Source organism: Cajanus cajan, chromosome 11 (genome assembly GCF_000230855.2).
Source record: "Cajanus cajan strain Asha chromosome 11, NIPB_CcT2T_4, whole genome shotgun sequence".
NCBI lineage: Eukaryota > Viridiplantae > Streptophyta > Magnoliopsida > Fabales > Fabaceae > Cajanus > Cajanus cajan.
The window spans coordinates 35,845,478-35,869,476 of NC_138527.1; the positions used below are offsets into that span (position 1 = coordinate 35,845,478).

General features: G+C 32.0%; 2 protein-coding genes across 3 annotated transcripts; one reads left to right on the forward strand and one right to left on the reverse strand.

The window, feature by feature from the left end:
- Positions 1-7,782: 7,782 nt before the first annotated feature.
- Positions 7,783-17,120, forward strand: LOC109807817 (diacylglycerol O-acyltransferase 2D). 2 transcript variants are annotated; one of them, XM_020370464.3, is made up of 9 exons: positions 7,783-8,239; positions 8,319-8,393; positions 8,472-8,557; positions 9,692-9,798; positions 9,891-10,046; positions 11,079-11,165; positions 14,064-14,209; positions 15,164-15,251; positions 16,816-17,120. In XM_020370464.3, exons 1-9 carry the CDS (start codon positions 8,049-8,051, stop codon positions 16,915-16,917), a joined length of 1,038 nt encoding a protein of 345 aa, XP_020226053.1. In that variant the 5' UTR covers positions 7,783-8,048; the 3' UTR covers positions 16,918-17,120. The 2 variants fall into 2 exon arrangements, with proteins under 2 accessions (XP_020226053.1, XP_020226054.1); XM_020370465.3 differs by having other exon boundaries at positions 7,786-8,239; positions 14,112-14,209.
- A 494-nt stretch (positions 17,121-17,614) lies between these two features.
- On the reverse strand, positions 17,615-22,150 carry LOC109809662 (protein FAR1-RELATED SEQUENCE 5). The gene is made up of 2 exons (XM_020373033.3): positions 19,329-22,150; positions 17,615-18,190 (listed from the first exon to the last, which is right to left on the reverse strand). The coding sequence occupies exons 1-2, from the start codon at positions 21,525-21,527 to the stop codon at positions 18,023-18,025; spliced, it is 2,367 nt and encodes a 788-aa protein (XP_020228622.1). The 5' UTR covers positions 21,528-22,150; the 3' UTR covers positions 17,615-18,022.
- Between the last annotated feature and the right edge of the window lie 1,849 nt (positions 22,151-23,999).

Sequence of the window (23,999 nt, forward strand, 5' to 3'; positions counted from 1 at the left end):
CCTGCGCACTCGGCGCGATCCCTGACCTGCCCGGCGTGGACCAACCAGAGGCTCACCTTCTCAAGCTCGCCCGGCGCACACATCTTTACGCCCGGCGGGCTTGTCAAAAAGGAGCCCCTAGGTGATCTCGCGCCCGGCGCGAAGAACCGCGCTCAGCGCGAAGAACCGCACTCAGCGCGAGGCTCATCAGTCACCCCTCAAGTTCGAAAAACTTCACCAATCCTGCAAAATATCCAGAAAATCCAACATGCAATCCGGCCAACAGTTCACATTTTCAACCAAGAGTTCAAAAACACCAACCTTTTTCACATGCAACCATAAAACAAGTAAAAGCCCAAAATTTTCTCAAAACCCACAAAACCCGAAAGCCCCAAATCATCATTTTTCAGCAATCTCAGCCACAAATCATCCATCAACAAGTAGCAAATGAGTATCTAAGACTCATTCCCAACCAAAAATAGCAAAGTAACTAGCTTCCCTTACCTTGGTGAATAAATCCGGGCTCCAGGAAGTAGAAGACAATGCTCAACAGGGAAGAAAGGAAGAAGAAGAAGAAGAGCTCCGCACGGTTCAGCTAGAAAATCCAACTCTTACTCTTTACCAGCACCTTAAATCAAGCAACGAGAATGAATCAGAAACGTGGGAAAGAAGTGAATGAGAGTGTTGAGAGTGAGGAGAGTTTGGTAGAGTGAGTGTGAGTAGGAGAGGGTAAGGGTAAAATGGAAAGGAAGAAGATAGGGTCTCACAAATATGATGAAAAACAACGGTCATATTTGTTATTACAATAAACAATGAATTAGAATAAAATAAAATAAAAAATCTTATTAAGTCACAATAATTTTTCAAATGAATTTTTTTAATGTAAACGTATTGAATATTTTCTATAAAATAATAAATGAATCTAATTCTCTTATTGAAATCGATTTGAATACTTTTACAATAAAAAAATATTTTTGGCTTATTATTTGAATTCAAAAATTAAAACTTTAGATGATGATGAACTGATAATTATTGTATTAATCTTTATATTTTTTTAAATGAAAGTGTTGAGAGAAATATAAAAATAATTTAATTGTAAAAGTTAATAAATTATTGACAATTAAAAAAACTAATATAAAAATTGATCATTTATAATACATTAAATATTTCTGAAAAAAATATTTATACGTCTTTAAATTTCTAGGAACGATGCTTGTGTAACATTTGGATCGCTCCATTTTTATATGTTGGGTTACAGCTAGACAGTAGACAAGAGAGTAGACATTCTCCTATTTGACATTTGTTTCTAAACGCTTTTCTATTTTTAAAATAAAAGAATAAAGGTTATTGTTTGAAGAAAAAAACAAAAGAAGGTATTTTTTAGTATTTTTAAAAAATATATAAATTTTAAAAGCAAAGCCTTGGTTGATCCTTGTTTCTGGTATCGGGTTCGAATATTAAATTTAATAAAAAAAATGATTTTAAAAGAAATAACTTTAATATAGTCAAAATTCTGAAAAATTCCTCCAAATGAAGTTAAAAGATATTACTATTAATACTATAGTAAAAGAAAACTATTTACTTTCATTCTCTCCCTCTTTTATAGTTAAGGTATACTTCAATTTACAAGAAACCTTTCAATAAAATATGAAATTTGGACTTTAATGTTTGAGCACAAATCAAATTTGGTTTTATTTTTAGCCTGATTTAATTATGCTTCAATTAACACGTAAAAAGCCTTATAATTCGAGTGTTTAGGTTTGGACCTTATTTTGGAAACCTAAAATAAATAGTTTTTTATTTTTTATTTTGACATGTTATAGTTTGTATTCGAGACTAACCTAATTCAAATATGTTAGATGAAATATTTAGATGATCTTAAATTATGAATACGGACTAAATTTAAGTTATTTTAGTTCAATTTAAACTTATTTTACCTAGGAAATATTGTATTTACCTCTTATTTTTTTAAAACTTATTTTTTAAATTAGGTTGAGAAGGATAATACTCACGAAAATAAAAGTTAGGTTGAAAACTTGGAAACTTGAGAATATCCTCTAATGTTGCATATATTTTAATGCATCTAATACTATTGTAATTGTCTTTAACAAAAAAAACATCATTCAAATGTCTTCGTCATCTTTAAGAAGTATCGACCCATAATTAACATAAGAACCTCCAACGAGTAATATGTGGCGAAAATAAAGCAACCATTTGGGTATGAGTAATTTGGATTCGTTGTTGACTCATGTTTCAACTCTTCTAATGAAAAGCCTCATCTCATGACTATCGATGTTGGTCGAGGGCATCTATACAATGCCCTTACTTTTTTGTCAACAATCATGTCACCATGCCACCATTGTAGTACATAAATATATTTTCTCTCTTAGAACTAGCCATAATTTTTTTAAGATTGTTTATCAATTAAGGGATTAAGTGTTGTGTAAAAAAATCAAAAGACTACTCTTATTTATAGAATTGTTATACCCCTACTCTTTAAAGTTGTCTAACGTGTCTGGATTTGAATCGATGCGATCTCAACCGTCAATTTGTAGTTACTATTGTTTATTTACTCATGTCATATATGTTGTACCAGATGGGGTGGTAAGGGGTTGAGGCATTCAGGGACACCAAAATGTGACCTAGTTGGGTATAGGTCAAGAATTGATCATATGCAAAATACAGAGGTATACATATTTCTTTTAAATTGTTATTTTTCATATATTAAGACATTAATATTCATTCTTTTTATAGATCCTTTGGATGTCTTATAAAGGTTATGAGCGCATACTACCAAAAAATGTATTTAAAAAATCAACAATGTGTAACGTTTGTACCCTTTAATTTATTTTACAGTGGTTGAATGGAAACAAGTGGATAACATAAAATTCCAATTTGGTTTATGCCATGATATATCACAACCGCTTATAAATTTGGATCAACAACATGAGACTAAAATTTAATTATAAATGCCATACAGATGAATATATGACATGATATAAACAAAATACAATTCTTTACTTATTTCTGCCCCAACAATTACATGACCCACGAGTTGTAAAAAACATAAATGTTGGCCAAATGTCACAAGCGCCAACAAAAATGCCAATATAATAAGAATGTCTACAACAAAATGCAACTCCATATTCTAACCCCATTGTTATCGATAATATGCAAAATGATAGTTGGGAATCACAATTTTATTTAGTTGTTGTAACTCCTCCAGCATAAGAACATTTTGATCAATACTCTTTTGCATCAACAACATACAAATTTGTTAATAACCTATTTGTTGTAAATGTTGGTTTGCCACAATCAGCTACAACATATTTGCAAAGTATGTGTCATAACGATATCCCATTTTTTAACTAACATGAATCTTATCTTTAATGAGAGGCAAATACTTCTTTTACTTTTGTCAACAATTAATTCATGATATCCAAGACAAATTTGTCCTTGCTAAAATTCTCTGCGAAATAAAAAAACTGCCACCTTGTGAGATTGATGGTCATCTTCGACATTGAATTTTTTTTTTAATTTCTTTTTTTGTATTGCACTTTTTTAATATAATTTTTGATATTATTAAGAAAACTTTTTAGAACCAATTCAGGACATGAAAGTGACTCTATTAAATTTACAATCATGACAATTGTGAGTATTAATCATTGTTCAAATAATAAAAATATCATACACATTAAACATATTATACAAAAATTAACCTTTATAACAATTTTAAAGAACTTAACTAAGTAAATAAAATAATTATACAAATTTTTAATAATAATTTATACTTAAATTAATTTAATAAAATATTTCAATTATGTATTTACTATTTTATAAATTATTTTATTAAGTTTATTATGTATTTAATTTTTTTTTTAAATATATTTTAATATATTAAAAAATATTTTTATAAATTAAAATTTAAAGTAAAAAAAGAAACATGTTAAGAAGTCAGATTTCACATTCCCAACGTCTCACTATTGAAGAATGTGTGGCATTTTCATGAATAAAATGTGTAGTGTGGTATTGTTATAGTTAAAAAATCAAAAGGTGACATTTTCATATATAAAAAAATAATAAAAAAAAAGTTCCTCTTTTTGCCGTAAAAAAAACGCTTCCATTTTTTTCTCTTTTTCTAAAGGATTTTCTTAATACCTTTAATTTATTCATTTTTTAAAAATAAAATTTTACTTTCAAACCCTCTCCCTCATCTACTAAATCTCTTTCTAACTACTCTTGATATTCTTGTCCTTTTCTTGATTCTCTCCGATAAAAAGACATTTACATCTCATTTTTATTATTCTTTAAGTCTTATTTTTCTGCTCTCAATTTCATGATCCTTCAAATCCTATTTTTACACTATTATTTTTTTAAAACTTAAATATAATTTTATTCCTTCAAATTTATGATAAATTTAATTTTGATCTCTCAAATTTAAAAATTTATTTTTAATTATTGTAATTTTTTAAAATCTTATTTTAGTTTCTTAAGTCACAAATAACATATCTAAAAACGATAGATTAAAATAATTATGTAATATCAATTAAGTTTAATGTGATATTTTTACTGATAGATATTATGCTATAATATTTAACAAATTTTTTAATAAAATTTAAATATAAAGCTAAAATATTTTTTTTTAAATTATAAAAAACTAAAAAATTAATTTTAAATTTGGCTACTCATATGTATAAGTATTTATATATACCTCTGAACGGAAATAAGTTTTTTTTTTTTTGAAGGAGATAATTAGCGCAAATAAGTATTATATATTACGTAATATTTATCTTCTTCCTCCACACATGAAAGTTCACGTATAACCTTAGCAAACTAGGCAATCACAAAACTATAAGGTGATTACACATCGAAGGCTAATATATGACACTACATATGAATTTGCAAGAGTATATATATAAGTGATCGATCCTCATGCACGTGATGACCATATATTTTGAAGATAGCAATAACATTGATGAGGCTACCCAGCAAGTTCAGCGGAAATAGTAGTGATGTATATAACGAGTCATTTCTTGTTGGTGTTTTTGGTAAAGATTTGTTGTATAGTGGGTGGTGGTTTAGCAGGCTCAGAGCTTGAAGCATTTGCCCTGGTTGGAGGAGGAGGGTTTGTAGGGCAGAGAGCATTTTGGATCGTAACCTTTCTTGATGCTTCCATGGATATATATGCTACACTTGCAACTGTAAATTAAGGTTTGAGAAACCCAACCTTGTGAAGCCACAATTTATAGAGATATATGCTCCTTGTCTTTAGGTATTAAAATATAGTCCAATACCATGTTGGTGTTTTGCCCACCATATATTCTCATGCATGCAAACATATAAAGTATATCGTGTCTGTTAAAGTAGTTTTATCTAACCTTTGTTACTATATATATATATGTTTTTTTAATATATATCAATGAATATATTTATACAATCACTCATGGATAATTATGCTATAACGATGTTGTTCAGATCTAACGTTGCTGAAATTAATGGACAACTACAATATCTGTACCGTCTAGTTTTTTTACTACAGAAAACATATCTAGATTTTACTGTGAGATAGAAATTGTTAATGACAAGTTTATATATATATAACTAAAATTTACAATAAATTATATATAAAAATAAATATTATATTTGAATATATAAATTATATTAGTTTTATAATAAATAATGATATAAGATTATTTTTAATTAGATAATTTATTTTTAAAAAAATAAATTTAATTTAAAATAAATATGATAAATATATATTAACATAGATAGATGTTAAAACAAAATTAAAAGAAGAAAAACAATTTAAAATACTCTCGTATAAAAGAGAAATTCCTAAAAATACTTTTACAAAATATCTACTCGTATTAAATATATATATATATATATATATATATATATATATATATATATACTCGTATATTAAATATATAGAGATAAATTACTTATTAAAATTTTAGTATGCGTGATCTAGGACAAATGTTTATTTTATATAACTAAAGTTTTTAATAAATAAATATTTTTAATGTATAATTATATTATAATTATTTTTTTTGTAAAATTTAAAAATTATTTAATATTTTGTTACATAAATTTAAAATTAACGTACATTTATAAGAGTTTGAAAACCATTTTATTAATCAATTTGAATATATTTAATGAAGTATCACATAACTTTATTAAAAAAATCTAATCAAAATACAGCTTAACTAAAATAGGTTAATTAATCTTTGGAATGTTTGCTCATTGTCTCAAAATTTATTTGATTCTTCTCATTGTCTCAAATGTTATTTAATTCTTTCACTTTCAAACTTAACTTTGTTTACTCTCTTCATCTGTTTATAATTACGAGCATATATACTAACCATGGTCAAAATAATGTTATTTATTCTCTTTTAGATATTGGTGCAGGAATTTAGGGGGGAGAAGAGAGATATATGGTTCTGTACAAGTGAATTTTGAAAGCATCGACTTTTGAAGGTTGAATGGCTTAATTAATTAGGACTCGTGGATCCTTTAATTCCTTTTTGTGTGAAGTTTGCTAGTTTTTGGCACTAATTTTCCTTTTAAAAAAAAAGCTCCTAAAGTTTCCATCCACTAGTTTTCATAGAAAAGGTGGATTCGGTCATTTAATTTATTTAAGAGGATATCTAACACCAGTAAAGGACGCTTACTTTTTTTGTTTTGTTTAGTGAAAGTTAATAAATGAAATGATATAGATAAATAAATTTATCTCCTCTGTTTAATTAATTTATACAAACTTTCTGATATAATTTTTCTAAAAAATTATAAATTAGTTTATATATAAATTAATTTTAATTTGTAAAAACATTTATTTTATTTTTTATTTATTTTCCTAAAAAAATGTTTATAGAAAAGCTTATTCAAATATATAATTAATGACTTAAATATATTTTTAGTCTTTCAAATTTAGCGTAAATTTGTTTTTGCTCCCTTAAATTTAAAATTGATGTTTTTAGTCTCTGTAATTTCAAAAAATCTTATTTTAGTCTTTATATTCGAATTTTATTAAAAAATTTATTAAATATTATTGTATAAAATCTACTTATTAGTGCTCCTGTTAGTGAAAATATCACATTAAATCTAATTATATTACATGACCATCTTAATTTATTGATTTCAGATATGTTAGTGGTGAAACTAAAATAAAATTTTTAAAAATTATAGAGAATAAAAATAACGATTTTAAATTTAAGAAAAAAAACAGATTTATCTTAAATTTAAAAATAAAAAATATATTTAAATTATAATTAATTTATGTGTAAATAATATTTCATTACTTACGTCATTATACGTGATTTTTTTTAATCAAATTATCATGATATTTCTAACAAAACAGAAAAAACTTTTACGTGAACCTGCATCATGTAAAACTTTTTCTTTGTACTTCTCCAAACTACATTACATAAAGGAAAATGATTCGGCCTCCGAACATGAATGCTGAAATTCTTTCTGAACAAATAAAATAATAATTTAAATTATAAAATATTAAATAAAATAATTATTTTATAATAATTTTATTAAAAAATATTAATATTTTAAGGATTCGAATTATAATTGGAAGAAATTTTCAGACTTTGTAACATAACTCTTACATAAAATATCAATTTATTGTTATCATATTGTTATCATTATATTTATTGGATGTAAAAAAAATATTATTATTTTTAATAATTATTTACAACATTTAATATTTTTCTACGTGTAACTAATAGATACGAAATGTGTAAATGAATCTAATATTTGTATAATGTTATTGATTACGTTGGCATGTTTATCTTATCAAAATGAACTTTTAATCCGAAGACAAACACTCCTGATAGTTGATACTCATGCGTGAATAAGCATTTTCAACCCTTTTCTGCAACTTTTTTCCTTTCCTTAACCACTGATTAATGATCAATCAATTCGATTAAGCGCACATGACGAAGCCTAATTGACGTTTTATCCTCTAAGCTTCCCACGGCTTTCATAAGGCTCCTCTTTCACGTTTTCATCCCCCATTGGTTGATACGACGCCGTTCCCTCACACCTTCATAGGTCGGAGCATGGCAGCGGAGCCGGCGAGTGATGACGGATCCGCGCCGGAGAAAGTGATCAGCGGGAGACAAGAATTCTGCGATTCATCAAACGTGTTCGGTACGATTGTAGCAATGGTGCTATGGCTGGGAGCTATTCACCTCAACATTGCCTTGATCTTCTACGCCGTCTTCTTCCTTCCTCTCTCCAAATCGCTATTGTTCGTTCTCTAACACTCTCGTGCTTTTCATTTTTTTTTCCGGTTCGATTTTGTTGACTTTTGGCGTTTCGCGTGTCAGGGTTTTTTGTTTTCTGTTTGTGCTTATGGTGCTTCCTATCGACGAGAAGAGCAGATTTGGCCGAAGATTGTCGAGGTAGTTTTTCGGCTTCGTTACCTTTTTGCTTTTCACAAATCACGATTTCGAACCTCTTGGTGTTTTGGTACATTTCAGGTACATATGCAAGCACGCTTGCAGTTACTTCCCCATCACGCTTCACGTAGAGGATATGAAAGCCTTTGATCCTAATCGTGTTTATGGTTTGTATCAAAAAGTTGTAGAGTCAATTTTCAGAATTATGTTTTTTCTGTTTATGTTACGCGCCTTTTTCCTCGCCTATGATGTTTTGAAAGTTTAGAAAATAAAAATAAAAGCGGAATGGAAAAAAAAAAAAAAAACAATGTTTCCTATTTTGATTTAGGGGGGGAAATTATAAACCTTGGCTTTGCTCTTGGAAGAAAGGGTTATAACTACCAGGAAAGTGGGACATAGATAATGATGGTTTAGACTGTGATTTCCTGGAATTGCTGATTTGTGACAACTGTGAAAAGTTTAATTTTCAACTAAAACCAAAAGCACAGATTAGACAGTAAAATGCTTTTTCGGTTTGCTCTGTAGTGATTAGTGAAGTAATTGCAACATTGCACGGACCCTACATTTTTAGTGTATCTTACAGTTAATTTCTCATCTCTTTTGTCTTTCTTGTTCCTGATGCATAAGATATCATTTTCTTCTTAATTTACTCAGACTAATCTTATTATTATTTTGGTTAATCCCAATTCTCCCTGCTGTGCCTCAGCTTAACGTGCTATCTTGTATGGATCTTTTATTTTTGTTAGTAAATTGCTATAACCAACAAATTTCGTGAGATCGTGAGATTTCTACTCTGTTATTTGTTTTCCTAGTTCAAATGGATTCTTTTTGGCTTTTTGTATGAAATTAGGTCTAACCATCCTTATAAAACTACATATCATCTTAAATTAAAACGTCAAATATGACTTCTAACTATCCTTGTTGAAATAACTTCTTGCTTAACCTTGACATGAACTAGATAAAACATATGATAAAGTTTTAGCAAGCATAGTCTCTACTTCACCTCAGTTGCTGGAGATTTGCATATATTTAATAAGCACAATATACAATATACTTTATATTTCCCCATTGGTAAAGCCTCTTATAATTCCTAAGTCCTATAGTAGCTCGCTTTGAAAGTCAAACTGACTGTTTCTTTAATGTTTCCAGTTTTCCTGGTTATTTTGGCCTCCTGGTTTTGGGTCTTGAAGTTAATTTTGTCTGCAGAATTTGGACTAATAAGTCATTGGTGGTTATACTGTTTACTTGTATTTTCTTGTCCATAGCTCTTTTATTGTAACAAAAGTGTACCCAACATGCAGTTTTTGGTTATGAACCACATTCAGTTTTGCCAATTGGCATTGTTGCACTAGCTGACCACACAGGTTTCATGCCTCTTCCAAAAGTTAAAGTTCTTGCTAGCAGTGCGGTAGGTATAGCTAATACTCGGAACTTTGTACATGTGTAGGTGTTTTACACACCAATTTCATTTCAAGTTTTTCTCTTCACGTTAATGGATAGGTGTTTTACACACCAATTTTGAGACACATATGGACATGGTTGGGTCTTACACCAGCAACCAAGAAAAATTTTATTTCCCTGTTAGCATCTGGCCATAGTTGCGTTTTAACACCTGGTGGAGTGCAAGAAGCATTTCTCATGCAGCATGGCACCGAGGTGCATCGCTTTTAACTCCTCTTACTTAATGCATATGTGATACTTATATTCTTTTGACAATAACATAATGTTTGGTTGGAGGGGAAGGGAGGGGAGGGGAAGGATTTTATAAAAAAAAATTTGTTTGGTTCAATTTTTAGGAGGTGAGGGGAGGGGAGTAAAATCCTTCTTAACCCAATTTTAGCTCCCCTCCAATATTGGAGCGATTTGGAGGGGAAGGGAGAGATTTTAAAACATTTTTAGTATAATATCCAAAATATCCTTATTTATGTTATTAAATTTAAAATTATAAGAATACAAAAGTAAATTGATTTTTAAAATCCCTCTTCTCCCCATGTGAACCAAATAAAAAAAGAGTTATCTCCCCTCTCCTCCCCTCCCCTCCCTTTCCCTCCCCTCCCCTCCTTTGAACCAAATGGACCCTATATGAAAATTTTGATTTTCCTCTAGGTATAGGATTGTTAAGTTTAAGAATACAACAGTTGGTACAGGCAATTTTCCCAGCTATTGTATCAGTGGGGCTCAACTAAGAATTGCATGTCTTTCAAATTTCAATAGTATAATCTTTCATATTGAATTTCTATATAGTCTTAGAGGGTGGAAAGAGAAATGCAGTTCATTTACTTCATTTATGTTCTGGGTTTTAGGATCAATAACCAGAAATCATTCAGCCTACTGTATGTATTTCCTGCATGCTGACATGCCAATCACACATGATGCGTGGCTGGGTGTGATAAATAAAAGCTTGTTGAATTGGTGAGAAAATATAAGATGGTGCTAATTCACAAATATCAATACGCACAGTATATAAATATATTTTTTTATCTTTTAGCCTCCTCCGAGTATGGTTCTTCTACTAAGAAGATACTGTCCAAGAAGCTTTGGTTCAAGGTTGTCTTGAATCTTTTTATACTGTTTAAAAATATAGGAAGAAATGGCCATCCATAAAATGGATCTTTAAGAATGACTTTGCTCTATTCAATGTATATTTCATAGAGGTTAACAACACAACTTGAACTCTTTGCTTTGTAGATTGCTTTCCTTAAGTCAAGAAGAGGATTTGTCCGCATAGCAATGGAGAAAGGCCTACCTTTGGTTCCAGTTTTCTGCTTTGGTCAGGTATTTATTTCCGATAGAATCAGATTTCAGTTTACAGTTCAACAATCATTCCTCCCTCTCTACATTTCTTCTTCTCAGTCTCAGATATCAGAAACCATAGTTTCTAATATGGTATCACAGAGGTTCATTTTTTACTCATGGCTTCCTCCGTGATGGCTTCATCTGTGGTTCCTGTGAAGTTTTTCTCTTTGATTCCAATAAAGCTTGATGATAACAATTTCCTTCTATGGCAACAAGTTGAAGTTGTGATTCATGATGACAAGCTTCAGCACTTCAGGGTGAATCCTTTGATTTCATCCCATTTTCACACAAAAGATTGTGAAACTGTGGATGAGCATATTTTGGGTGGGATCAACAAGACTCTTCTTCTATCATGACTTCTCTCATCTGTCTTGTTCTCTTCGAGCTTGTGTAGTTGGTTTCTGCCATTCTTGAAAAGTTTGAGAGGAAATGCACAATCAGTTCCATGCTTTCATTCATGCAAAATCACATCAACTCTGTCTAGAACATTGTCACATCAAAAGGGCAACAAATCAAACTGAGTTTCTACTTTGGATGAAGTCCATTGCAGATGCACTATTGCCTATAGGAGACCCTGTCTCTCCTCATGATCAACTAGACACAGTTTTGGGTGGATTATCCAATGAGTATGACTCATTTGTAGCCTCTGTTCTACGTTGTCTTAATCCTATTTCAATCACAGAGCTTGAATCCCTTTTGTTAGCTCACGAAGTTCAAATGGCAAAGCACAAGAATCTCTCTCTCACTAAGTCAACCTAGGAGAATGTTTTGCACAAGCTCCAACTTCAGCTCAACCACCTCAGTTGTAGGTGGCACAACAAGCTCAAATATCTGCAATCAAAATCAAACATGAGAGTTGAGACTGTGGTGGCAGATTTTGCCAATCCCATGGATGAAGTAGAGGACACTTTGTCCCTCGGTCTTCATCCAATGACAAATATGTCTCAAGACAGGACACAAAGCTTCCAGCTGTTATCATCAAGAACTGGGACCTCCTCAGACGTTTCACTTTTTCCTTTTGGCTATGGTTCTGCCATATCAAGTCACCATTTCTTAGATACTCCATCTTAATGCCAACATTCCCACAGTTTGAAGTGGTTCCTTCTTATCAGTATTGTAGAAATGCTGACTAAAGTCATGTGCAATCAACTGCTGCAACTCCACAACCAACTCAGACCTTACTGGCTTCGAGGCTCAGACTTAGTATTCAGATTCTTGCACAACCCATCATTTCATTTCTGACCCACGCAACCCAATCTAAAGCACTCTCGTGTGTAGACCTGAACAAGTCATCATGGGAAATGGTTAAGGTCTGTTCATCAAATAAATTGATTCTTTTTATTTTTCTTCCCCTGTTCATTTTCTTACTTCTTTGGTCCTCAACAATTTACTCCTTGTTCCTTACATCACTAAGAACTTGTCTAGCTTGTCATTAGTAAATTTTTCTCAACATGATATCTTGGGATTTCATCCCATCTGCTGTATGTTTAAATCCCAGGACTCCAGTAATGTGCTGCTGGAGGGCACTCTGGGAAATGAACTGTAAAAGTTTACGAATCTTGTCATTCCAAGAGATGGTCCTGCTATTCCTATTGTTCAAAATTCCTGAGTTTTATCCTCTACCTTTTCTCCAGAATATTCTACTGTCTGTATCTCCCGTGTGTAATTTATAGCTCCTGTAATTATTTTGATTCTGCTACACATGTTAATTCACTCACTACACTTAGTACATGTGTGAATAGGCATTGTCAACTTGGACATCCTCATCATGAGGTATTGCACAAAGTCATGCAAACTTGTAATATACCTGTGCCTTGTAATTGTAAAAGTGCCAATGATTTTGTGCCTCCTGTTGTCTCGGAAAGGCCCATCACCATCCCTTTTCCCAATCCACTACGATATACTCCAAACCCTCTTGAACTTTTGTGACTATAGGTGACATTTGAGGTTCTGTTGCAGTAGATTCTTCTTGTGGATATCCACTATGATATACTCCAAACATCTTGAACTTTTGAGACTATAGGTGACATTTGAGGACCTATTTCCCTAGATTCTTCTCATGGCTATTGGTTCTTTCTCACCACTGTAGATGCCTTCTCCAAATTCACGTGGTTATATCTTTCTGTTTTCAAACTGTTCAAGAGAATGGTAGAATTACAGTTTGGGAAGCCTCTTAAATCTGTATTTGGGGAGGTGAGTTAGGAATTATTCACAGGCTAACCTGCCCATATACATATCATTAGAATGGCTCTGCGGAAAGCAAGCACAGTTATGTAGTGGAGACTGTCCTCATATTACTGGCCGATGCTTAGCTCTCAATCCATTTCTGGGATGACTCTTATTTCTGACACCTTCCTCATCAACAGACTTTCATCTACAGCTTTCAACTCAAATTCAACTCACAAGGCTACTAGTCAAATTCCTGACTCCAAAGCACTTTTAAGGTCTTCAGGCATGTCTGTTTTCCTTTTACCAGACCTTACAATGCACTTAAGCTTGATTCTCGCTCAAGGGAATGTGGTTTTATAGTACGCTACCACCCACAAAGGGTATAAATACCAGGATTCCAGTGGCAGAATTTTCGTATCCAAAGATTTAATAATGATAGAATCAGATTTCAATTTGCGAGTTCAACAGTCATTCTCTCTTTTTCACTCTTTGATGTCAGAAACCATAATCTCTAATAATTTTTTGCCCTGATCTCTTGTATTCATGAGGAAACTTTGTACCTTTTTTCCTGACTCTACATGTCAGCTTCATATAAGCATTACTATAAAATGTATCTATGCCAGTTCAGTATCTATTAATGTTATGATTAATGTTACTCATTTCTTTGCTCATACTTTTTTGGTTGTGACATTTTTTTTGCATATACAGTACAAGTTGAAGATCATTATCTTGTATTTTGGTATAACTTTATTGCAGTCAAATGTCTTTAAGTGGTGGAAACCAGGTGGGAAGTTCTTTCTGAATTTTGCGAGGACTATCAAGTTCTCCCCAATATGTTTTTGGGGAGTTTTCGGGTGCGTTTTTCTTTAGTGACAACCTGCGCTTTTCTCATTGCAGTTGTTTTCGCTAGCAACTTTGCTAAGGGTTCTTCGAATAGGAATAAATCTATCCACTATTTTATGCTTGAAAAGTTGAAGCTGAGGTTGTGAAATTGATTAAATTGGAGAAGATGCTAAAAAATATAATAATGCAATTTTAAATGGTGAAACCATACCTTCCTCATTCAAAATGCTATGTGGGTAGGGCATATCTAACAAGGGTATGAGGGGTGAGAAGAGTTAATTTTGGCTATAAGAACTATGCCGGGATCGCAAAGATTTTGTACTTAAATTTAATCTTAAACATTCGTTTTGGGTGTATGGTCAATAGGTCAAGATTAATTCCTTTATGCTCTCACCTAATATGTTTCTTATATATTTATGCTATATACTTTTTGACAACAAAAGGAATTGACGTCTAATATGTATAGGACATGGAAAAAAATGAACAGTTCAAGTTTTGCTGGAAATAAGCTTAAAAATATTAAATGTGATTGGAAAAAGAGGATTTTTTTTTTTATTTAACATTAATATCTTAAGATTTCGTCTTACATTAATCTAAATTGACTGATAAATAAATAAAGTATGACAAAAAATTATTTTTGTCAAGAATCAAACTTGGATACTGTCTGAATAATTTAATCTTAATTTCAAAAACAAAAGAAAGAAAAAGGATGGATTTGAATGACGTGTAGGATATATCCTTCAATCAGCTTTTTTAATAACTTGCAAGTTTTTTCATTTTGGTGTTTCATCCTGTATTGAAGACACTTATGCAGCATTCAATAATTAATCTGAGGAGAATAGCCATTTCTTGGTTTAAAAGTATATAGTCTAAAGTCTAAACTAGTTAGCATGGGAGTTATTGTTCTCTGGAATTATTGATTTTACTTTAAAATAAAAAACAGATCTTCTCATCTCCTTTTTCAGATCTCCATTACCGTTCAGATATCCGATGCATGTGGCGGTGGGTAGACCAATTGAGCTCGACAAAAACCCAGAACCATCCACCGAGGAGGTATGTGCTATTGTACAACATTTTTGTTAAATAGGATTCACAAGGAGTCAAGGATCCAGTAATTTAGAACCTCTCCCAGGTTAAAATGCCTCATAAAATTTTATTTCTTGTTAAGACAGTAGTGAATTACTAATTTGGATTAGCACAAATGACACATAACTCAAGTCATTTAATTAAGTGATTAGTTATCGAATTCTCGTTAATGCATAAAATTAAGTTGAGAAAGAATATTTAGGTACTTGTAAACCCATAATTATTCTCGTGAATTCTCGCAATGAAAAAAAAGAAAGAAAAAAAGACAGTATTGAAGAAAAGTTGGACTAATTACTCAAGAAATTCTCATCTTCGCTTAAGCAAGTTCAGGGGTTCGAATCCAGTCTTGTGTATGCAGCCGCGTTAAATCTTGGGGCCAGCTATCCCACCCTTTGAGGTGCCTCCAACGTAGCGAGGAGATTAGTCACTACTATCGGTGGTGGATACTCCAGGAACGAACCAAAAAAAAAAAATTACTCAAAAAATTCTCATCTGGTTTGATCGTTATCCTGGCTTATCCTTGCTAAAGTGTTCGAGTAAAATGCAATTGCCCTTATATGACAAACTATAGTATTCCTTTTTGGGAGTAGGACAACTACTATCTTGTTATTTTTCTGAAGCTTAGGGTTTACGCTCATGTTGTGATACAAGTTTCTTGAGTTTTTTTTTTTTTATGGACATAATTCACACAATATTTTAAAATTAATAATTAAAGATCAATCTATATTCGGTGTAAGACATGACTTTGCCGATCAAATATTATTTAAACAAATGATATATTTATTCAAAGCATTATTTTTCTTGAGTTTATATATTAAACATAATCAATATTGTTTTCTTGTCAATTGATTATTTATTCAATGAAGATTTTATTTTCTGTTTTATTTTATTTAATCAATGATCAAATTTCTTCTATTGACGTTAGGCATAATGGGATTTTACGAATCAATGATTGAATAAGCTTTTTGTTAACTACACTATTTTTATTTTATTTTTCAAAACTAAATTTTTTATGTCTGAATTTTTATATTTTAATCTTCTTTTTTTTTTTTGCAAATAAAATTATCTTTCATTAATCAAACTAACTTTCTCAGATATTTTTTAATTTATATTTTTTGTATATATCTCTAAATTCTAATACTCAAGAATCCATACAATCCAAGAAATTATTGTTTGTATACTTTCACAATTAAAGATTTAATTATTATTACTTTCAATTTTCAAACCAAGTCTCTTGTCGAGTAATTGTAAAGTCTATTGTTGGATATGGAGGTTGATCTGATGTTCTCAAGATTGTTTCTTGTTCATGTTAAAATAATATTTGATCTTGTAAATGCAAATTAGTCATTTATTATTTATTTTGAGTCACTTAACCAAAAAACAAAAAAAAAAAAAAGTTATCAATACTACTACCGATTATGATGGGCTGAGATTAGCATAATATGATGAATATTTTGTATATAGGACTTCTTGGTACTGTATTCAGCTGGCTGAATTTCTAACCTCGTTCATTATTTAAACCTGCTTTTAGGTTTCCAAGATACATGGTCAGTTTGTGGAAGCACTTCAAGATCTCTTTGAAAGGCACAAAGATCGGGCTGGTTATCCAAACCTTGAGTTAAGAATTGTTTGATAAGGCCTTAATATGGTCCCATATTTTCATTGATTTATTTATTTATTTCGTTAGGTGTATCTATTAATTTTTCGATATAAATTATATATTTCATGGAAATGCCTAGCCTAGCATTTATTTGGTGGATTTTGTGTAATTCTGTCTGGGAACCTCTGTCATGCTTGCACAATAATAAGAATACAGCAAGCAAATCTTTCTACCAAGTAGGGTGATAATCGCTATATCCTACCTGACTAACTCCACTTATACAAAGGGGGAAAAAGGAGTTACGGTTTTAATTGAATTGAATTTGTAAAGTTAATTGAGTTTGGTCGATATCATGTTTGACAATCTCACACTTGGCCTGATTTGATTTGATTGTATAAAGAATCATTTAATGTAGTACTTATATAAAGGAAAGAAACTTCTGTGATTTATGTTGCATAGAATAAATTATAAACATGTTAATTCTTTTTCATAAAAGTAACACTCGAGGAAATGGTTGTATGAGTAATTCAAACAAAAATATATAGATCTGAGTCAATTAATTGCACTAAAGATGAGAATATAAGAGTAAATATGATATTTGTAAGGAATATAATAAGTGGGAAAATATTAAATTAACATTCTAAAATTTAAAGTTAATGTTGGAGCAAGGTGGAATCAAGGGAAAACTATATGCAATTAAAAATTAAAAGGAAGAAAAAAATTAAAAAGGTTAGAGACAAATATTACTGTATGAAATTTGTATATAGGAGTAATCGAGCAATGGTACTGGTGCAAGCAAAGTATGAGTAGACCCGCAAACCCGACTAGATCCAATCATAAAAATTTCATTTTGGTTTAGACTAATGGGTTGGTTACTTAGTTTGTATTGAAAAATCCAACAGACTGGGTCTCGAGTTTGAAGATTTAAATACCAGTGAACCCAAATCCCCACTAAAACTGGTTAGGCATAATTAAAATATATATATATATATATATATATATATATATATGTTATAAAAAAAAAAAACTGGTTAGCCATTCTCTATTAGCAGCTTCCGAACTTCACTACACAGGCCCCTACTAAAATGCATCGCAAGAGGGTCAACCTACATGAATGAATACTAATGCCAATCACAATTCAATCTTTCATTTCTAACTTGATATTTTGTACTTTAACTGATAACTGTAGCTTCTGCTCTTCAATATCTTTCAAAATTGACAGCAAATTGGACCTATAAAATTCACACTTCCTTCGAGCTCGGTCAAGTTGCCGTGTCAACTTCTCAATTGTCCTGTCTTGGTCATCCTACAACAAAATTATATTATTCTTTAGAAACAAAATAGACTTGGAAGATAAGTTGGGAGAGGGATTGGGAATTAGGATGGGATACCAAAAGCTAAATAAACAGTTCATAAATGATTTCACTGCATGTATTAAAGCAATTCTGTTAGGGCATGTTTGGATGAAAAAGTTTAGAGAAGGGAGGGAGGGAAATTTTTCATTATAAGAAAACATCATATAGCAAATTAAATAATATTCACAATGATAAGGGCCCAAGATTTTCTTAACAGTTTTTAATCTTTTCAATTTTTTGAGAACTATCATCACTAATAGAATAAGAATTAACAAGGGTTATACTTAATTGCAAGAGAGAGTAATTTTCACTAGTACTATTGAGTTTCAAATAGGATATCATGATTCTCATCAGATACTGATATCTCTATAGACTTCAGATTTTCTCTTCCTTCCCTGCTCTCCTTTTTCTTCTCCATCATTGTATTATTCACAATACATCTATTGGTATCAGAAATCTGTCCTATATCAACTAGGTTTCAACTAACTTAAGATCATTCATCCTAGCATGTCATTTTTTGTGCTACAATCAGAAGATCATATATACCAAAGGTCCAGTTTAATGGTTATGCTAGATGCAATTGAACATTGAACATTAAATCAACAAAAAACCTTTAGCAATTCTAACTTGCAGGAAGTAGCACAAGACAGCAGATATGCAAACAACGAAATTCTGGAACATGAACATAAAGACTATTGTTTAAAAAAATAAATAACTAAATGCACTGGAGAACTTTAGGGCTTTTTGAAGTCAATCACATAATAGGTTTGTTCTCCAATTTACTTGAGGATAGTTTTGAGATAGAAAATCTCCAAAATTTACAAGGAGAAAACTTAAACAAATCTAGAGTGGAAGCCTAAATCAAAATGCAGTAATTGTTTTTAAATAAAATCACAACCAACGATGCTGTCCATAAAATTTTTGGATCATTATGATTAGTGGAATGGGAACTTGAAAATAACATAACAACATAAAACTAGCACTATTTAAAAAAACGATTAGCACATCAGAAACTCTATGAACGACAAAAGTACAGAAATATTTCTGCAGGAAAATATGGTGAGTATAAATTACCAAAAAACAACAGACCTTATGCGAAGATTGTTGTGAACCAAATGAAGGATCACTACAACTTGTAGTTGCTTCATTGCTCTGGTGAAGGTCTTCTTCACAAACTCCATTTAAAATAACCTGTTTTCCACCATTTTTTGTTGCAAGTGCCACTTTATTCACAGCCTCCTGAAGAGCACTCATTGCTACATCATAAACTTCCAGAGAGGTCACTCCCTCATCAACATACTTACAGGCCTCATGACGAAGATTATTGTATCGAATAGTTAGAGATTCTTGGGCCCCATGTGACAAACTAGTGGAACGTTCTTCCAATATGACACCACTTTTAGCAATCCTGCTCCATCTTTTTAATATATAATGCGATGGTAAAGTAAGAAGATTTGTCACCCTAAAAACAGTCAATATATGTCTACAAACTAGACCAGAAAACTCAAACATCTGGCAGCTACAAGTAGCTTTCATCTCAAAAGAGTTAAACCTCACAAAGTAGGCCTTGTGAATTTCCCCATATCTGGCTACTCTATACACAGTAATCAATTCTTCTTCATCTACTTTGTTTGCCAAGAATGTTAATGTCTCAACCAACTCCTCCTGAAATTTGATAAACAATCTCCTTGTGTAAACTCCTGCTGTCTGTTTCTCCATAGGTGATGGAGTCTTCAGAACCGGAGTAGTGTTAATTGTGTCATAATCAGCTTTAACTTCTTTTTCATGACGGCTCTCCAGAGCCTTCTCATACTGCGTGACAAAAAGCTGAAGGGTTGTTGATGCATTGATATATCCATCAAAATAAGAGTTTATGCTATCACTTCGCTGTGTTATTGACATTTCTGCAAAAAATGTGTCCCTCAAGTACACTGGTACCCACTGCCGCCTATCACCATAAATTGCTTGGAGCCATTCATGTTCCTGGAGATTATACCTATCAATTAGAGAGAACCAACAAGACTCAAACTCCTCAATGGACTCTGCCAGGTTAACACATTTATGGAGGTCAGCTTCAAAATTATGATGTTCAGAAAGCACGTGAGACAACTTCTCCTGGCACTCTTTAAAAATGTGCCACTTACAAAATCGATGACGGGTACCAGGAAAGACATGGTTGATGGCTGCACGAATCACCCTATCATGATCAGTAGTGATTGAAACTGGAGGTCGGCCTGACATTGCTTCAAGCCAGGTTTTGAACAGCCAGACAAAAGATTCCTCAGATTCATTTATCAACAGAGCACAACCAAATAATACAGGCTGTCCATGATGATTTATACCAGTGAAAGGTGCAAAAGGCAATCTATAGCGGTTTGACCTATATGTTGTGTCAAAGGTGACAGTGTCACCAAAGTAACTGTAGTTAGCCCTGGCCTTGGGATCAACCCAGAAGATATTATTCATGCAATGATCATCATCACCTTGCACAGCAAAGAAAAATGAAGGATTCTCTGCTTGTTTGCTTTTCAAGTAATCCACAAGGATTTGAGTGTCACCTCCAAGGGTCCTTTGCCTACTGCTCCTCATATAATTCCTACAGTCACGCTCCGTGAAACCGATATTGCTAATTGCACCATATTCTCTGATTAGAGCAGACATTATTCCACTAGGCCCTATTCCAGCACCCTGCAATGTATCAATCAATGACTTAGCTGGACCTGAAACATGGCGGTGAGAACGAAGGCAATGAACCTTGTCCGGCGGTACCAATTCATGGTTATGTTCCTTGACAAAGGAAGTAACAACCCATCTGCCAGAATCTTGAATTTTCACAATCAACATGGCCTTGCAACCAACCCGGGTTTCAGCACGAGGCCGCTTGACTCTTCCATCAACAGAATGCCTCTCCTTCTCCACTCTAAAACCTTCCTTAGCACATACAAAAGACCTCTGAATTATAGAACCATCGCGCCTGGAGCGTCGGGACATGCTCACCCGCGTACTAAAGCCAACACGGCGAGCATAGGAATTATAAAAGGCCTTTGCAGCCTCTTCGGATTCAAATTCCATACCATGACAAGGTTCAAGATTAGTGTCCCCTCCAGCAATTTGGGGTCCCACACCATCAGCTAGACCAGTAATAGCAGTAGCATGACTATTATCAACATTAACAAGGTCCTCATCATCTTCAACAGAGTGCTCCATGTCAATGGCAACATCATCCCCCAAACCAATCATATCAAACTCAATAACCTCGCTACTTAGACTCAAAGGCTCAAACTCCATTTTACAGAAAACCCAATAATCAAAATAGCATCAACCTCTCACCAAAACACTGCCTTTGTTGAAAAATTAGATAGGAAAAGTGCAAAATACAAAAGGGCCCACACGATCAAACACAACCGAAACAATTAACAAAACACAGCAATCCTCCATCATCATCATTTATGTGCATGAATGATACAGTTTGAGCTCTATTAAACCATCACAAATGGACATGAATGCATGATTAGAATAGCGGAAAGAAGAATGGCCGAGTGAAATCGACATGGAATGAGGAGGGAAAATAACAATTTAAAAATAAAAAAAAAATTGGAAAAGGAAAAGGGCAAACCCGGATCTTGGAAAGGAAAGGAAGTAGATGTTGAAGTTGAATGAAAGTGAAAAAGATTGTGAAGGAGTACTTAATAGTGGGTGGAAGCAAAGTTGGGTTTTGGGTGAGGAGAGTGAGACACAATGAGAAACAACATTTACTGTATTCAAAAGGTGAAGAGAGATTTGAAGAAAAAGCGAAAAATGTTATGACTTGGTTTTGCACTTTGCAGTTACCTCGTCACTTGCCGGGTTTTCAGTGTTTGCTAACATCAACTTCGGTGCGTTTCTCAAAACCCCAAATTACTCTTTTTCTCTCAATTCATTTAATTTATTCGATTTCATATTTCTATTACAAGTTCAATTTCATCCTTTAATTTTTAAAACTGATGTAATATATTTTTTTCAATTATTATTAACAGATTAATTTTGTGTACATCTGAAACAATAAAATTTTAAAAATAAATATTATTTATTTATCTTAAAATTATTGTTAGTGACAAAAAATAATAATTTTATAAGACTAAAATTAAAATTTATTTTAAAAGGACAAAAATAATAATTCTAAATTTTTGAGAGATGAAAAACAAAAAAAATATTGGAATCAAAATCAAAACTAACTCATTTTCTCTTTACAAAAATATAATAAAAAATTAATAATTATAGTTACTTTTGAAGATTTATTTTTTATTTATTAAATAATAAATTTGTTTGTTTAGATTTCAACAAATTGAACAAAAAAAAAAAAGGCTAAAAATCTTCGGAAACAAAATTCCCAAATGATTACTAGGAGAAAAATGAAATTCATCCTTAATTGAGAAGAGTCAAAAGTAATTAAGTCAACATATTAATACCGACTATTTATTGTTCGGCAAAAAAATTGACACACTATTTTGCTTCTCTTAGCACATCCTATGATGAACTCACAAATATTATTAGCTAAAGCATACCTAAATTTACGAAGGAGGAAAAAAAATTGCTAGTTACTACTAGATATTAAACAACAGGTTTTTCAAAAGTACATTTTTAAAACCAAAACTCGGTCATTTGTGATCCATGTTTAAGAACCAAAAAGCTCTAAAAAAAGGAATGTTGTTAGTTGGCAAAAAGCTACCATCTATGATGAATAAGAACATCAAAACCTTCATTAGTAGTCATAGGATTTTAAACCACCTCTTAACATATCTACAAGACAAGTTCAATGAGATCTGATTTTAAAGTAGTCCTAATACTTACAAAAGACACGCATCATTTTCATTTAAAGAACAAAGAATTATACAACAAAGTAAGCTTACATTGCAAGATTTTATATCCTAGCACATTATTATTTTTCCAATCCCAAAGTCACTATAATGAGTGAAGAAAGAAAGAGACTCTTGTTTAGGAATGACAAATATACCAATACCCGCAGGTAATACCCGAACCCGTCCCGATTTTGACAGGAAATACCCGGTTTGACCGGGTACGGGTACGGGTAAAACCCGATATATTAAATCGGGTACGGGTACGGGTACGGGTATGTACTTACTCGCCCCGTACCCGTACCCATACCTGTCCCGTTCCTATTTTTAATTTAATACCCACTTTTAATTTAATTATATTAAAGAATTTTAATATTTTTTATGTGTGATTATTTATTATAATATAAGATAAAAAAATAACTTAATTATAATTATAATATAATTAAAAAAATAATTTAAAAACATTATATTTTTTATAAAAAATAAAAAATAAAAAATTTGACGGGTACGGGTACGGGTATACCCGATACCCGACGGGGACGGGGATGGGGATGAAAATCACATACCCGACGGGTACGGGTACGTGGACGGAGATGAGTTTGGCTCGCGGGGATGGGGACGGGTATCATGAAACCCGTACCCGTCCCGTCCCGTTGCCATCCCTACTCTTGTTCACACTTATGTTAGCAATAAGTCAATGCTTTAAATCATGACCCAAAAAATTTCCCCAAAACGTAACCAAAGAATGGGGGAAAACTTCCAAAGAACTGGGACATTGGTAAATATAATGTTGGCACCTTCCAATAATAAAAGCAACATATACATTTCCCAAGTGAGGAAAAGGAATGAGAATGACACAAAACATTGGTAAGAAAAGCTTCATATAAGTGAAGTCAAACCATTTTTTTTTTTCTTTCTAGAGCTC

Coding starts and splice junctions, on each gene's coding strand:
- LOC109809662 (XM_020373033.3), bottom strand. CDS start 21,527: ATGGAGTTTGAGCCTTTGAGTCTAAGTAGCGAGGTTATTGAGTTTGAT. Junction 18,191..19,328: donor CACAACAATCTTCGCATAAG/GTCTGTTGTTTT, acceptor ATTTTGTTGTAG/GATGACCAAGACAGGACAAT.
- LOC109807817 (XM_020370464.3), top strand. CDS start 8,049: ATGGCAGCGGAGCCGGCGAGTGATGACGGATCCGCGCCGGAGAAAGTG. Junction 9,799..9,890: donor AAGTTCTTGCTAGCAGTGCG/GTAGGTATAGCT, acceptor GTTAATGGATAG/GTGTTTTACACACCAATTTT. Junction 15,252..16,815: donor CAGAACCATCCACCGAGGAG/GTATGTGCTATT, acceptor ACCTGCTTTTAG/GTTTCCAAGATACATGGTCA.